Source organism: Pygoscelis adeliae, unplaced genomic scaffold, assembly GCF_000699105.1.
Source record: "Pygoscelis adeliae isolate BGI_AS28 unplaced genomic scaffold, ASM69910v1 Scaffold168, whole genome shotgun sequence".
Taxonomy (NCBI): domain Eukaryota; kingdom Metazoa; phylum Chordata; class Aves; order Sphenisciformes; family Spheniscidae; genus Pygoscelis; species Pygoscelis adeliae.
In genome coordinates this window covers 1,955,872-1,973,692 of record NW_008825566.1, presented here as the reverse complement: position 1 = coordinate 1,973,692, position 17,821 = coordinate 1,955,872, and the positions used below count along the sequence as shown (strand labels likewise).

At 42.7% G+C, this 17,821-nt stretch overlaps 1 protein-coding gene across 1 annotated transcript in view; it reads left to right on the top strand.

The window, feature by feature from the left end:
- LPIN1 (lipin 1) overlaps positions 1–17,821 on the top strand; it is an 89,933-nt gene that overhangs the window by 15,409 nt on the left and 56,703 nt on the right. Inside the window, exon 2 of the mRNA XM_009332476.1 lies at positions 11,344–11,400. Coding sequence (XP_009330751.1) covers positions 11,344–11,400 — 57 coding nt within the window. The remainder of the gene's footprint in view (positions 1–11,343; positions 11,401–17,821) is intronic.

The window sequence follows — 17,821 nt, the reverse complement described above, 5'->3', positions numbered from 1 at the left end:
GGGTGCACTCGATCCCCTCATCCAGATCATTGATAAAGATATTGAACAAGACTGGCCCCAATACTGAGCCCTGGGGAACACCGCTCATGACCGGTCGCCAACTGGATTGAACTCCATTCACCACAACTTGTTGTCACTATCTCTCTTTTTGCTAACTTCCTAATCTGTGAAGTTAATTTAAAAATGGAGTCTGCTAGCCTGGAGTATCAGGAGGTGTTCATTTTTCACAGAGCAGTTAATAATCCTTCATCCATCTGAATGCAGGAGTACCTTTAAAATCCAACATACTCAATAAAAATGATTCACAAAATGGAGCTTTGAATTCCTTGATTTCACTTCAGGGGAAAACCAGCCCTGTGTAGGCAACAGAAATACCAGTCGGGATCCTCCACTGACAGAGATAGATCTCTGACTTCCTCGGCCATGTCACTGGACTCTGGGAGAGGTTTGGGGCACAGGTCTTGAGACCTGTCTCTCCATATTGTTCTTAAGCTACAGATCCAGAAAACAGAGAGCCCCAAGGCAATCATGGGGGCAGCTGGTTGTTGCTGTATCAATCCAGCGCTGTTTCACCACCAGGCTAGCAGCAATGGCATCTTCAGGAGTGTAAAATAGACACCTGTAGTTAATGTTAGGACCTGTTGCTCTATTCTGGGGTCAGCCAGCACTGTGTGGAGCATCCACTGGTGACCTAAACTGCATTCTCTACAGCCGGGGATCTGTAAAGCGTCACCCATAGCATTGCGCTGCCTGGAGAAAAGCTATATGACATTTAACAAAAGAGACTGATAGATGCCAGGCCACTGAGCCTGGTTTAGGCAAAATACTGGGGGAAGTAGGAGGAGAGGCAGGGAACCTCTAAAAGTGTGATATTGTTACATGGTGGAACAATTTCAAAGCCAGTTCAATTATTTTAGTATTAATTAAAGCCCAGTTAAGCCCAAGGGATTATTAACATGTTCTAAAGTACTTCTAAAGACTTTTAAAGCTTTTTATATGAAGAAATACTAAACTTGCTTCACAGGAATAGTATGCTCCTGCCCCATTGCATTCTGTGATGCTTCTCCCCAAGAATTTGAGTTAAAAACTTCCTCTTGTTCTGCACGTGCTGTTTATCTACTAGTCAGCAAAGCTGTAGCATATTTTGATTGGTTTTTACGACCGCCTCCTTATTCCTAGAAATAGTCCTGAACAGCGTGTAGCGTTAGTGAGAAAAACAAATCACATGCAACAAAAGGCACACTTAGCTTTCCCCTCTTCCTTATTTTCTGATCTCCAGGATAAAATCCAGCAGGGAACTGTTTCCTAAATCTGTTTATGAACTTGCGTTTACTTTTACATATATGTGGTCTTTACTACATGTGAACCCTATGTACTGACCCAAGGAACCCAGAACCTTTGTGAACACTGAGAAATTCAGTTTCATAACAGTAGTCTGAAGTTGATACTGTCTTCTCTATTTTATATTTAAAAAAACAGAAGCTGGGTTGTGGTTAATAATGTGCATGTGAGGCTTTAAGATTTGACTACATGAAAGGTTTGAAAGAATCATAGTAAACCTATCTGTATTTTTTTTCCCAGACGGACAGAGAAAAGTGGAAAAAACCCCATGTATATTTTAATTCACTTGAACTTTAATGCAGGCTTGTTATCACTCTTTCAAACCTGTCATGAAGCCATATCTTGAAATCTGATGTGCACATTACTCTGTTGGTACACTTGCTGACTCTGGATGGTAACTTACATGTAAGTACTTAGATATCAGTACTGACTTGACGCAACTTCAGTCTGTGGCAAAATTTAATCTGCTCTGAATAAATTACATTCTGATGGGAGGCTTACCACAAATCAATGGGCAGGGGGAGGGGCAGCATCACCTGCAGTCTAAAATAGCTATGATACCCACAGGGAAGACCTCTGAGTAAAAGTCTACAAGCAAACAAAGCGAGTAAACAGAGAGAATAAAAAGCCTGGCTGATTTTTAAAGGTCAGCCCCAGATGTGACCATTACCTCCCACTTGCTGCCGTGACATTTATGCCACGCTACAGAGGCAGCTGCCTTAGACAAACGGACAAAGGATTCAATTCACAACACGAAAGGCTCGTACAGCTTTTCAGCATGCAGCACGCAGTTTTGTACCTGTCATCTTCCTAACCCCATCCCCAGTCCTGAAACTCATGCCCAGATTTACACAGAAAAACAAATGGGATCAGAGAAATGCTCCTTTCTGAAAGCTCCCCACAAGCTTCTATAAGGTATTTGTATGTGACCTATGGCAAAATTTACTAGCAAGTGAAAACACACACAAACTGTGCCAGGTGTTATTTAAAGAGCAGGCAGCAGCACAGCAGTTATAGCAGTTTTCATTCCTGCATACTTCTGGGTGCCGCAGAGCCTGGGGATCTGCGTGTGTCACAAACCCAGTTTCTCAAGCTTGTAAACAGGACTGCTCTGGGTTCAGCTCTGCTGCCGTACCTGTTTGACCAGAATACGTCTGAACTAAGCCAAGAGCTTCTTAATAGCTCCTGCCTTTTTTTCTTCCTAAGGGTCCTCTGTGTACATGACTAAGCACGTATCTGGTGTCTCAGTATGAAAACCAATGGGACAGGTATCAGCTTGGTCTGTTCTCTATTTATCATGCAAAACCCAAAGTTTCCAGATTCTTCATGGGTGCAAATCCGATATTCTGCCAGATCTAGCTCTGAACTCATCTGCCTCGTACTTAACAGTGAGGGTCTGGATGACCCAAAGCTTGCCACAAGGCTAAGCCCAACATGCAAGGGCATGTATGGTGCAGATACCACAGTCGTGCAGCTCCACTACCTGCCAGCTTTCTGCCCTTAACTGTGAGGAGGAGGCAGTCATTTTAACCTTCCACTGGTGAAAGCTGTGTATAGCCTTCCTCGGTGGTCCGGTGGAGACCTGCAGCCAGCAGCCCCCATTTCCAGGCGTGAGGGTGAGGCTGCCCTGTAAAGGAGAGCGCTGGGAGGCCCCCAGGTCTGGAAAGGCCGAAGCCACGAGGGAGGGTGTGATGATCGAGTGATGTGGAAACATCACCTCATGAAACACCTTTTGGTAGCCTGGGGTAGTTCCTAAGAGGAACATTCCCAGGTGCGGTGTTAACTGCAGTCATTAAAATATCTGCCAAAAGCAAGCAGCAGGCGTGGTGGTGGGGCCACCAGGCCAGCCAATGGAGGCAGCAGTCAAACATGCTCCTCTAGCTGAATGGTTTGCTGCAGATGAGGAAACGGCCTTTATCAGCCGTCAATAGATGTGTCATAAGATTTTAGATAAACAGCTGAAAATTTTCACCGTGACTAACGTGGGGTTAAGAAATGGGAGGAGCTCAGCAGAAAGAATTCAGACCTGGCCTAAGGCACCTGGGCTGGTGTATTTCAAAGACCTGCGCTGGAGTCCCATGCGTTAACCCAGTGTTGAGATGTACTCAGCGAGGTGCCTGGCTAAATAATTTAACTGCTGTGTAGCGTTCCTCCTACCTTTGCTCAAGCTCACTTTCAAATGTGGTTAGCAAACCACTGTGCCTGGGCTCTGCTGCAGATTGCAGCAGTCCAACTGTTCCTCTTCTCCCACTGATGCTTAGCAAGACGATTGGAGCTCCAGGACAGAAATGCCGTGGATGCTGGGTTATTAAAAAGCATTCAGCATAGGTCTAGATTTTAAAATAATTTAGGAACTTGAGGTAGTGCAAAATGCAGCTATCCATATTTTCAGCAGTGACAGGGCAGGGAGAACATCATGCTTGTGCTGCAGGAGCTGCCCTGGCTCCCACACTATCCCTGGAGCAATGCAGGCTGTGAGGGCTGGGCAAGTAAGAAGGCTCCATGCTGCTTGGGATCTTCCCACCCTATACCTGTGCCTCCCTCCATGCGATGCCTTGGGACCCCGGAGCTACCAAAATGCTTGAGCATAATGGCTCCTTTGACTTGAAAGTGATGATGCAGGCCAAATTTGAGTGAGGTGATAAAGCCGAACTGGATTCTTGTTGGGCCTCCTCTGCTTCATATGATAAAGCTTGACTATGGTTTTCATGTTGCAAAGTACTTAAACTGTGCTGTGCTGATCTCCATGTGCTGTAGCCCCCCATGTGGCCTCCTACAGACCAGCGGCTATATTTTGGTAGCCTTCTTGTAGAAAGTAAATGTAGACAGCAATTCTTTGGCTTGGTGGGTTAAGATGTTGGGCCATTTGACTAGGAACTCACTACTGTAGTTTCTGACAGAGCTCTCTGTAGTTACATTTCTTTGACGTTATTTACTCATGTCCCAAGCTTCACCTGACTCTACTTACACCTCTCCAGGAAAACTTAATGTTTTCAGTCAAACCTGACTATTCCAGATACTAGGAAATGGTTTTCTTTCTTTGGGTCATTTAGAAAGGTAATTTGGTCATGTGCTGAATTTAGGATTGTCATCTTATCTTGAAAGAAGGTGGCCCTCCTTCCTCTTTGTTGCTTAGAAGATACTCTGTAGTAGAAATAGCATCCCCTCATCAAAGGTAGTGGCTCTGGATCTCTGTGAAAGAACAGATCAGCTGCTCTGCACTAGGCACCCACACTACAGAGAAAATGTAAGTCACCTCTGGGCATCAGAGGTGCGTCTTATAATTGTTTTGTAAAATCAGATGCTCCTCAGGGAGGGAAGAAATAGGATGTTTCTATCTGGTATTAGCAGCAACAAAGCACACATACAGTGTGTACTTAACTACATTAAGAGGCATGATTACTGTAGGAACCAGATTTAAATTACCTGAGTAATTCACAAATGAGTAACTTTGTTTACAACATCTGTTGCATCAGTGTGATGAGTTAAACACCAGTCAGGTGATGTTGTGAGACTGAGTTGGAAGTTTGAGACAGAAGAGCCTCTTAGGTCACCCAGCCCGTCCCTTGGCTACCCTGCCATGCTTCCCTACAACTTGTTTCTGCACTATTTTCTTAGTCAGATTCAAAACATTTCATGTAACAGGGTTTTCACCACCAGTTTATGATTTTTTTCTGCTGTGAGATTTCAGTGCTAGAGAAGAGGTCCTGAAAATGCAGCCTCATCCTGCGTGTCACTATCACAGAATAATAGAATACAAGGCTGGAAGACACTCAGAGATCATCCAGTCCATTTCTATGCCTACAGGCAAATTCAACTATAATTAAAACATTTCTGACAAATGTGTGTTCAGACTGGTCTGAAACATCTCAGCCTCTTCCGGCAAGCCATACCAGAGCTTGCCTACTCCTGGTATTATAAAGTTTTCCTAATGCCTAAATGACTCCTGTTGCATTTCATGCTCACTGCATCTCCATATCTCTCCCAAGGAGACATGGATTACAGTTACCACCTTTTCATTTTTTCCTTTCAATATTTTTATATATTTTTCACTCTAGTGAGAGTATGAAGTATAGACTAATCTGTTCTCCTGCAGATATCGTGCCATAATATCTGTTATGTCTGAATCTTCTCTTGTTTTACTCCATCTTCTATCAGCTGTAAGAAATCTCTTAATTCTTAAATGCTTCATATTTAGCTGGGAAAAGTACAGCTTGGCTTAATGCTCCCAGACTGCCCAAGATAGGGTCATAAAGCCTCACTTTAGGGGTCAAAAGGCAAATTTTGCTTTGCACCACAAGTTACAGTCTTATTATGAATATTAATGAATTTACCCTGACAGCTTAGGAGGATATTATTCATAGAATCATAGAATGGTTTGGGTTGGAAGGGGCCATAAAGATCATCTAGTTCCAAAGTCTCTGCCATGGGCAGGGACACCTTCCACTAGACCACGTTGCTCAAAGCCTGGCCTTGAACACTTCCAGGGATGGGGCATCCAGAACTTCTCTGGGCAACCTGTTCCAGTGCCTCACTGCTCTCATAGTGAAGAATCTCTTCCTTATATCCTATCTAAATCTACCCTCTTTCAGTTTAAAGCCATTACCCCTTGTGCTATCACTACATGCCCTTGTAAAAAGTCCCTCTTCAGCTTTCTTGTAGGCCCCCTTCAGGTACTGGAAGGCTGCTACAACATCTCCCCAGAGCCTTCTCTTCTCCAGGCTCAACAACCCCAACTCTCTCAGCCTTTCCCTGTAGCCATCCCTCTGATCATCTTCGTGGCCCTCCTCTGGACTCACTCCAACGGGTCCATGTCCTTCTTATGTTGGGGTCCCCAGAGCTGGATGCAGTACTCCAGGTGGGGTCTCACCAGAGCAGAGTAGAGGGGCAGAATCACCTCCCTTGACCTGCTGGCCACGCTTCTTTTGATGCAGCCCAGGATATGGTTGGCTTTCTGGGCTGCAAGCGCACATTGCCGGGTCATGTTGAGCTTCTCATCAAACAACACCCCAAAGTCCTTCTCTTCAGGGCTGCCCTCAATCCATTCTCCACCCAGCCTGTATTTGTGCTTGGGATTGCCCTGACCCATGTGCAGGACCTTGCACTTGGCCTTGTTAAACCTCATGAGGTTTGCATGGACCCACCTCTCAAGCCTGTCAAGGTCCATCTGGATGGCATCCCTTCCCTCCAGTGTATCGACCGCCCCACACAGCTTGGTGTCGTCAGCAAACTTGCTGAGGGTGCACTCAATCCCACTGTCCATGTCACCGACAAAGATGTTAAACAGCGCTGGTCTCTGAGGAATGCCACTCATCACTGGTCTCCACTTGGACATCAAGCTGTTGACTGTAACTCTTTGAGTAAGACCATCCATCAAATCCACGTCTCCCCAATTTACAGACAAGGATGTCATGTGGGACAGTGTCAAATGCTTTGCACAAGTCCAGATAGATGGTGTCAGTTGCTCTTCCCTTATCCACCAACGCTGTAACCCCGTTGTAGAAGGCCACCAAATTTGTCAGGCATGATTTGCCCTTAGTGAAGCCATGTTGGCTGTCACCAATCACCTCCTTAATCCCCATGTGCCTTGGCATAGTTTCCAGGAGGATCTGTCCCATGATCTTCCCAGGCACAGAGGTGGCACTGACTGGCCTGTAGTTCCCCGGGTCTTCCTTTTTTCCCTTTTTAAAAATGGGGATTCTATTTCCCCTTTTCCAGTCAGAGGGAACTTCACTGGACTGCCACAACTTCTCAAATTTGATGGATAGTGGCTTAGCAACTTCATCTGCCAGTTCCTTCAGGACCCATGGATGCATCTCATCAGGTCCCATGGACTTGTGCACATTCACGTTCCTTAGATGGTCTTGAACCTGATCTTCTCCTACAGTGGGCGGTTCTTCATTCTCCCAGTCCCTGCCTTTGCCTTCTGCAGCTTGGGCAGTGAGGCTTGAGCACTTGCCAGTGAAGACCGAGGCAAAAAAGTCATTGAGTACCTCCGCCTTCTCCGTATCCCAGGTAACCAGATCTCCTGTTTCCTTCTGGAGAGGGCCCACATTTTCCCTCATCTTCCTTTTATCCCTGACATACCTATAGAATCTTTTCTTGTTGCCCTTGACATCCTTGGCCAGACTGAATTCTATCAGAGCTTTAGCTTTCCTAACCTGATCTCTGGTTGCTTGGACAATTTCTTTGTATACCTCCCTGTACAATTCCCTCCTGTACAATTCCTGTTAGACATCAGGAGAACTGAGCAACAGGGCTTGTGATACGTCCACATTCCTGGAAGGAACAAAGTTCAGGTAACTCCAGAGGAGATCTGGATCTCTTGGCTACACTGGTGCTAGCGAACTAAACAGTGAAAATGTCCATCCTCTGGCTTTGATGCTACCTGGCGTGATCTAGTCACCTCCATGCTATTAAGCTTCAACCCTCAAAGCCAGCCCCCAATGGCTGGCCCCATTCTGATGCCTGTTGGAAATGCTCCGTGCTCATTCCCAAGCTGGGAGCTGCTAGCTGGCTGGGGCTGCAGGTGTGCCAAGTGCTGTTCTTCCAGCATCACGGCACAGACCAGAGTGTCCCAGTGCCTCCGCCTATGCCTTGACTCTGTTTAGTTTTCTTGTACAGGAATAGCCCTTGTGTCCTATTTCACTAGCTTAAGTGCAAGGTCACCTTTTCCCTATGCTAGCTTTGTTCTCTAAGGTCAGCAGGGTGACTACAGACACTGGCACAGCCGAAGAAAAGATTTGATGCATTGTGTCTGCTTTAAAATAATTTTTACTCATGTCAGTTTGCATTTCCAAGCCTACTAAATAGGAAAGGCAGACAGTTGATTTATAAGAGTCATTCTAAACAATGGAAAAAATATCATTCAATAAATCCTAATTTTTTCATTAATTGCAGGACTGAATGAAAGCTCCTTAGGGTTGTTTTTCAAATGTGAGCAGGAGCAGAGACTAGACAACTCTAAAGATCAAATACTTCACTGCAACATTAACTGCACTTTTAAACTGCTGGCAGGGATCCTGGAGAGTCGCGTGGTTGTTACAACAGTACACAAAGAATGATTTACAGGACTGTCTCTGATCGCTGTTTTTCAGAAGAACTGAATGCACAGGCAGCAGCACTATTGTACCATTACCAACTCTGTTGCAACACATTGTTGACGTCTCTGCTAATGAAACATACTGTTTTCCTGTGGCAATTCCTATTACTGTGTTTCTGAGATTTATTTATTTAATCATGGAACTTTGATTATTTTTAAGAAAGAAAGAAAAGGAAAGAGAGAGGGAGAGAAAGAGGGAACAAAAGTGAGGGAAAGAAAGAGAGAGAAAGAAGGAGAAAGAAATAGAAAGAAAAAGAGAGCGAAAGGGAGAAAGAGAGAAAGGAGGGAAGGAAGGAAGGAAGGAAGGAAGGGAGGGAGGGAGGGAGGGAGGGTCAGTCTAGTCCTTTCATGAATATAGATATTTGAAAATAAATCTACTCATCTGAGCTGTTTTCTAGTTGGGTGGTCTCCAGACCAGACTGCAAAGACTGGAGAAAGAGGAAGAAGGGATAAATTAATACAAACCCCCCTTGATCCACCCTGCCAACATGTTCCTGATGTTGGGAGTAAGAAGAAGGCACTTCCTAGTGTACTGCCTGCCCTCACAGCTGCTCCTTCCAGCCCATCCTCAAAGCAGCTATTCTGGACCCAGCAGTGTGCACAGGTGGCAGATTGGTACCCTAACTGGTTCTTGTTTTGCACTGCTGATTTCCTTTCGGAAATCCAGAGGCTACAGCCAAACTGTGGGGCGGGCATTTTCCAGGGAATGAACCCAGTTGTTCCCCAAACACTGCATCCAGCTGGCACATCTGGGTTTCCTTCTTACATGTTCAAGACATGGATGGGGCTGGCACCTCTCCCTGGGAGGTGGAAGTGCTCCTAGAATTAAAAAAGTGACAAAGACTAAAGACATACACTGAGACCCACGCCTCAGACTGTGTAAAATGGGATGAAACTGTGATATTTCATGTTCTAAAACATTTAGTGTTATCACTGAGCAGTCAACTGCTATGATATCTTCAAGCCACCATCTTGGTCAACAAAGCAGCAAGATACCTCTTAAACCCAAACAGGCACATGCAACAGAAGAAAATTATATTAAATCCAGCATTTGCATACAACACACATATGTATTTCAATTACTAATTTAGCCTGCAAGAGTATTTCTATTCATTTAATTATTGGTGCAATAATGTCAGTATTTTTGTTCTGCTTCTGAGAATAGAAAGGATAGACTTGTTAAAACAGTGGGCCATATGGAAAGAGATGTTTCTAATTCTGATGCTAGACTTCCTTTGTAACACAGAGTAAGTCATTTAATCAGGGTGTATCTCAGTTTCTTCATTTGGAAAATGGAATTAATAATACCTCCTGGCCCATAAGGTTGTTGAGAGTCTTGGTAAATTGTGTTTGAATAGTGTGGTGCAATCCCTGATGGAATGCTCAAGTCCAAGGTATTACCGTGAACAGAGAAGGGCTACATGCCAGACCTCTACTGTCTTTTCCTGATGGTGCCATCCCAAACCCCAAACTTCCTTTCACATCACCCACGTGAAATGTTATTCTAATTGTACATATAAAAGAGTGTGTGAGTGAGTGTAGCAAACATTAATGGAAACCTTAAGAACTGCACCTACCAGAACTGGGTGAATTTATTTCTGTAATGCTTGGGGTTTTTTTATACTTCTGATTCCTACTTATTTGTTATTGTTTCATTAGGTGTATTTAAATGAGAGAGATTTCAGAAAAGGGAACATTTCATGCCTTCTCTATTTGCTCAGTAAGATTCCACAGAGTATTCTGGGTGTCATATAACTTGAGAATGATAAAGAGTAGAATGAGTTTGTTTTTTTCTGGTGAGCATTTGTGCTTGAAAAATCTTGAGATTCGAATATGAGGGAAAATGAATGTTTTCAGAACACACACCACCAGTAAACCTGGACATATTTGAATGTTAATTTTTCTACACACCAAAGGAAAATCTTTCAAATGATTTGTTCATATCATCATATTTATCGATCCTGTAGAATTATTCCTTTCAGTGTAAAATTTCACTATGGAATAAAAAATAATATAAAATGCAGTACAGAATTTCTCTTCAATAACTTTTCCTTTTATGTTAAACATGAATCCGATCATCTCCAGCAACACTGGAAGCTTACCCTTTTTACTAGGTATTAATTTATTTCAATGTGTCTTGCAACTGTGTTTTCTTTAAAAATGAAGTCACCAATGAAGTCGCCATTCACTCCTATGTATTCAGAAAGAGGTTGTCATTGTAATCGTGTGCCACCTCAGCTTTGGGGGTCTGGCTCTGAAAGGACAGCCACCCTGTTGAGGCTCCTGTGCTGCCTGTCAGGAGGGGACTACTCAGGGAATAAAGTCCTGGCTCTGCTATGCAACCCCTGACTCCAGGTTGCTTCAAAGGACCTGAAACGTGCTCTTCGTGTCCTACAGAATTCCTTTTCCTGTCCTACTGGGTATTAGAGGTCTTCCTGTACCATGAACAGATCTAGGGATGCTGCCATATGAAAAGATCTTTTCCCTAGCCAGCAGGGTGGGATTATAGCTCTGCCTCTGTCCCCTGGCCTTGGGCATCCTCATCCTGCAAAAGAATAAACAGAGCTTGTTGTGGTCCATGCTTCTTCAGAGCTCACAGGGATCCCCTGCTTCCAAGCTCTCTCCAGCTGATGATAATGATACAGATCCTACTAGCAGAGGATTAAATCCTTCTGTAAAAACCCTGAAAACTGAGATGGTGGAAAGAGAGAATCGAGAACATCTCAGTACAGATAAAAAGTGAGGATGACACAAGGGCAATGTGGCTTACAGAGGAATCACAGGAGAGGTATTCATTACAGCAACTGGGTTTCAAGGACTGTAATTGAGGCCTGGGTACATTAACTTCTGTGCATGGTTAATCAACTGTATTATTCCTCATTATTCTTTGTTTCTTTCAGATTCCATTGATGAAAGATCCTGGTTGGATTCGAAACGTCTGGACTCGCAATCTAAATGTAGGAATTTAATTGTTCATTTGCTTTTTAACTCCAGTGCCTTAGGACTGGCCTAGCTTGAAGCCTGGTGGGTCTTTAGGAAAACAGGGTAAGGCAGTGGTTAACTCTTGTCCGTCTTCTGGTACCCAGCGCAGCATGTTCAAGTGTCACCCTTTGGACACTGTGTTACTATATGTCCGCCGTGGTATTACTATTGCTGTGAAAGGTTGGGTGGATCTGTGAAACTGGTGGTCCTCACATGTGGCCGGTACTAGCAGGATAAGGATGGAAACAACACAAAAATTTGGAAATTTGGCACTTGACCTGGGCAATAAGCACAGAATCAGCAAACCTGTGGCAAATGTGAGATGTGAGACATGTCCCAAGCCAGGGAAAATGTACCCAGACACCCCTTCTGCTGCTCTCCTGGAAGGCAGAGAGCACATCTGTGAGGTGGTGGTCTTGGGACACAGCCATGAACTGGACAGAAGAACCACTCAGGAGAAGTAATGAGAAAGGGAGAATGGCACTTCCCACCCCAGTTATAGAACTGCCACTGCTGAACGATTGGTGAAGGAGGGAAAAGAGGCAGATCCAGGAAACAACCTGATGATTTCCTAAGTGTCTCTGGTCTGTATTCCTCAGAGTGACCTACTCTTACGGTGATGGTGGTGCAGAATATTTAGAGGCTGACATGTTTGAAATCACAGGTAGGACCACAGCATTTCTACCCAGCACCAAGCAGAGCCATGTAGACTTACTTCCACTTAGCTGAACTATTTGGAGTCACTGTACAGCTCTGCGTAGGTTTCACAGGAGACTGGGTGGAGTATAATGTTAGCATAGCTATACTGCTATCTCACATAGATCCCACTCAGGTGTTTCCATACAACCTACACAGTGCAGCATAGGATATACTCTACAGTTTATGGGGGAACCTTCTTGATCCAGGAGTCTATGGTGACTTGCATGTAGATCCTTGGTGTGCTAGCTGGTTGGTAGAGCCTGGCAGCTTTTCAGCTTGGGTCTGGCAGATGTAGGTCAAGATTTTTATGAAGGTACGTCAACTTTTACAAATTGAGGATCTAACCTTTACGATGAGTTTGATATTAGCAAACTGGACAGGTGGATAAGTCAAACAGGCAGTCTGAAATGAGGGTGAGGTTGGTTGCTGTTGACAGGGGTTGGGTTTGTTCATCCAATTCAGTAGCTGAGCTATGCAGATAGAAACGTACCTGGGAATTAAAATGCCAGTAAAATAAACAGGGATTAGCAATGGACAGCATAAAATCTGAAAATTAAACACATGTAAAGCAATACTACACATGTAATCTTTCATTCCCAAATTTTGGGAACATTCAGGTCTGCATTCAGGTGAGATTCTGAACATCTCCTGGGTAACCAAAACATGTCACGTGAACTTGTACTGTAACTTTGAAAGAACTGAGGATAATGCATTCCAGTAAGATTATACTTTAAGAAGAATCAGTTTATGTTTTATTTGGGCAAAATTTTGAATTCATTTTTATATATCGTTATTACACTGTTTGTCCTAGATTTCTCATAACGTAGTACAGAAATACATGAAGAAGAGGAGGAGGAAGAATTTTGTAATGTGGATGTGCTATATTTAAAACATGCTACACAGATGGGAGATCACAGGAAATTAGCAAACCACTAACGATAAAAAAAATCCCAAAGATGTTGCAGACAAAAGACGTGTTCGCACTAAGCTGTGCCTATGTCTGTACAGACACGTTAGCAGTATGAAACAGAAAGTGAGAAAACCATATCAAACTGAATCTGCCACAGGAAGCAGAATTACACAGGATAAATTACACCTGACCTTATGAGCAATAAGCATGATCCCAATCCCATGCAACCAGCATGCAAAACATGCAGGGTGAATGAGCTGGGCTGTCACCTAGGGCTGCAGGGGAGGGGCATCTGATATCACCGGGATGACTGCACAGGGAGGCTTTTTTGTTTGTGCCCAAATTGCACTGTGGGGGTGGGCATGGGTTAAAACAGGGTGTCTGAAGAGTTCAGATCAGAAGCAGACATGTACCTTGATGTGACTCTGAGCTACCTGTGGGTATGACTTTGTTTTTTATTCTATTAAATAGAATTATTTTCTGTATTTTCTGACCAGGCCTTTGTCTCTTCTTGTACTATGGCAAAGCTTGATACAAAGTACTACATGCTTGCCTGTTCCTAGTCTTGCTTTTTTAAAATAAATTCCACCTGTTTGAAACAATGAGCAAGCTTGTGTAATACAGAGTTCACTGGCTTGAATGGGATTATGTTGCTTTGTGTGAACTGAGCATCAGGCCTGATACTTTTCAGACTCTAAACTCACTGCGATGGGAATTCTCTTTGCACATGATACACTGAACACAGTGTCGCTGACGTGCGAATAAGTAAAACAAGCTTGTGTTGCTTTTGTGGGCAGAAGCTGCTAGGTTTGAGACACTGTTCATGGTATGTAGATTTGTCTGCAGTAGATAAACTATATGGTAAACCGTGAGGAGTGTAGCAGGAATTGGGCAAAATCTCTGATGAATTGTTAGATTTGCATAACGGAATATCTAAAGCATACAGACCGCCAGGACAAAGGCTTTGTACCCCAGAACATGCTAGATCTAACGAAATGGATTCCACTAATTTCACTGAAGTAAATGATTTCCACAGACTTATGCAAAATGCTTGTTTTAAGAAACACCTCTGCTAAATATATGGAACAGGGATGAATGATTTTCACAGCGTGCTAATTCTTGAATGCAGCCATTTTCTCAAAATAACTCTGAAACATAATTTTTAAAAAAAGTTCTTGTATGTATGTGCAAATGCTTGTAAGCCTTTTTCAAATTGTGAATAGAAATACATGGACACAGAGTTGACCCTCATTGGCTTTTATGTAAGGGCAGGATCTAGAGAATGATATGTAGAGCAGGCAGAGTTGATGACACATTCATTTACAGTATTTTAGTACTGGACTAACTAAAATTGTTTCAACTTTCTCAGTTCAACATTGAATTAGATTTCTTTATAATGGATTATTGCCTCCTGAGAGCCATTCAAATACATCATACTTTCTGGCCAGATTACATATCCCTAATAACACCTCTTTAAGACAGGTGTTTCACTTGCAAAAACTTGTGTGCATTTTTTACTTCAAGACTCTTTTATATGCCAGAGTCTTTATTCAAATATTAATATTCAAATACTGAAATTTCCCATTTGGGTAAAATTCCAGTTTTTGCTCCACTTTCAACACAACAGCAAAAATCAGAAAAAGGAAATACTTCCTTTCAATCTACAGAATGTATTTCCTCCATTAAATAGTTCATTTTCCAAATCTGAATTGGCTGGTATATTCTTTGTCACAGCAAACCTAAGTTTAGTTTTCCAAATAATTATTTTTGAACTGATGGAGATTAAATGCTTTTTAATTGCAGTTCTAAAAAAACATTCATTACCATGTTCAGGGATTGTAGTGCTATAACACTTCTGAGATTACACTCATTTCGACATCAAGAATGTTTTGAGGGAAGGATTTACTACTGTGTTACCAAGGACACTTCTCTCACTCATAGATATTTGAACATGAAACTGAAATAAAAAAAAAAAAAAGGACTATTTTCATGATTTTGCAAAGCTGGTCACATCTATTAACTATGTAAGTACTCCAAATGCAGAAATCATAAAAATGAAGCCAGTTCCCCAGATAAGGTCACACAGACATGCATGTTCTTACAGAAGAGATAAAGAAAGATAGCAGGTGCAAAACCGAAATAAATGACAATGTGCCTGCTTTAAAATATCTGACTTAGGGGCACCAGTGAGAGTTTTATGTAAGTTCTCAGCCTAAACCAGGGGAGTGAACTGCTTAGATAAGAAAAAGACTGCAGTAAACAATGTTATTTACTGAGAAATTGCGCAGACTTGATGCAAGTAATTAAAGAGAATTTATTGTCCTGTGACTGCATGCACAGGATTTAATGCTGTGCTGCAACTTGTTTCTAGGATTTCAGTACAATCTTGACCATTATATCTTTATCAGTAACAATATATTTATGAGAACAAATCATCCTGGAAGCAGTAAGATTAAGTCAGCTCTGACAGCAAGCAAGACTGAAAAGATCATTTGTTTAAGCCAAATACATTTTTAAACATTATCATTGTTCCATACAGCTCAAATTTTGCCTGAAGAAATTATTATCACAAGCATTCAAAGGATGACTACTTTAAATCACTAAAATCCCCAAGAATGGAATTGCAAAGAAAATGCCTCTAAGACAGGTTATCCCAAAACAGTATCTCACCTCTCCCCTCGAATCACCTGATACTAAGTCTAGAGGTTAAAGATCAGAGAGATCTGAAATCCGTGCTGCCAGGTTAAGGTGTCCTCACAGCTCAGCGCAAGAGAAGGAATGAGAAGACAGTGTGGAAAGACCTGAGGGCCAAAGCTCTTGAACAGACTTGCACTCTTGCCCCTGCCTCGCTGTTACAGAAAGCCTTGCGGAGGGAAAGCGGGCGCCCTTCAGCTGGAGGCACAGGATCCACACCTGCTGCACAGGCTGCATTGGGAAAAGTAGAAATGATACACACAGTCGTTTAAAAAAATGCCCTAATCTGGTTATATTCTACCACTTCAAATATTCAAGAAAGTTGAGTCTTAGTGGGAGCAAAAAAAAGAAAAATAGTAGCAAGGGGTTGGATTATCTCACTTTTTCCAGCAAAGTTCATAAGATAGGGCTGAAGAGGGGAACTTTCAGGCAAAGCTTGCAGAGGCCTCTCCCATCAGTTCACTGGTGCAGGAGAAAGCACCAGGGTCCAACTCTCCTCATGACAGCCTGCTCACAATTCTCCATCTGCCTCTTTCTTGAGGGGAGATTAAAACCCTTTTCATTCAGTTTATAGGCAGCCTGAGCTAATGACAGTACCTGAGATAGTGCAGAATTTTCTGACTTCAAAGCCAAGTAAACCTGCTTCTCGTAACTACAAGCAAGGGACGGAGTGCCCCTTCATTCACCAGGAGCCACACACAGAACAACCACTTTTACACCCTAGTCTGCACAGAAGTGAAGAATTTTTCTGTCACGGTGAGAAGCACCAAGTATTGTTACTTTTAGTATAAAACTGATGTTAGACACTTCACTCTCTCAGTGGAGTTACAGAATGAACTTCAAGTTGAGCTCTATTAGCACGTAATGCTTAGCCTACCGTAGGAAAAAGCTTTATACAAAATATCTCTTTATCTTCCTATTATCTTAAGTTGGCTATACCTGTTACATCTTTGCTAGCTACAGGAAAGAGAGTCTAGTTTGCATAGTAAGGAGGTAACAATACAGTGAACTAATCAAGATGTGCTTCTTTACAACCCCCGAGCAATAACTTTCAGAACCTGTTTGCGAGGATAATCCAATATTGGTAGGCAGTCTGATGTAGAAATTGCAGACATGAGGCTGAGACGAAAGTAACAATCTTCTCAACAGAAGGAGTTGGTTTCCAAGTATCTTTTCCTCTTCAGGATTAAGACTGCTATTTTCGTTTGCAAGAGATGCAGGAATAGTGAAGAAAAGATTATACCCTGGGAAGTAGAGCAGCTTTGTTGGAAGTTCTGAAAGCGTGTTTTGTACTATTTTGTTCTAAACAAATAATACTGATGATCTTGCTTTTGATTTGCTGTGCTTTGAAAACAGTATTCTGGGCAAAAGCTTTGCTAGTCATGCATAGATTTACTGGACTGATGAAAAGCTAGCTTTTGGGCTGGAAAGCATTTCAATCCAAAACAGGATGGAGGGGTTCGCCATGGAGTTGTGTATGATCTCTCATTTCTTGTGTGTCTGTGCATTTAAACATTAGTATGGATTTTGCCTGAGCAGAGTACAGGTCTGTGTTTGAACATGCCTATGCAGGAATTCTGGGCCTTGGCTGAAGAAAGAACATGTTGATGATTTCACTCTCATATCCCTAATCTCATACACTGTGATTGCTTTGTTTTATCAGGGCTCAAGATTTTCTAAGCTTTCTAAGATTACATTTAGAGAGCTCAAGCTTGGTTATTTACAGACTTGGAGCTAAATTACTTTCTGATGAGATTGGGCTGGGACAAGTGGACCTCCAGCAGGGTTGATATACTTAGCCTCTCTTGTTCCTAATTTAAATATTCCTACACTCTTTTGCTTTGGCCGTGTTTGGATCATAGGAGTCAACAGATTCCTCTCTTTCTCAGTAGCCAGGTATTTTGTTGCAGAGAACTGAGTTTTGGCTGTGGAAAGAGCTGCTAGAATATAAAGGAAGCATTGAGGTTTTCATGGTTTTGCAAGGCTGGATGAGATCTAGAGGAAAAAGCAAGGCTCTTTTGAGAACCTTCATCATCAAGACTTGTTGTATTTTGAGAAGGAAAAAAAAACCTTGTCTGGTAGTTCGTTGGCTA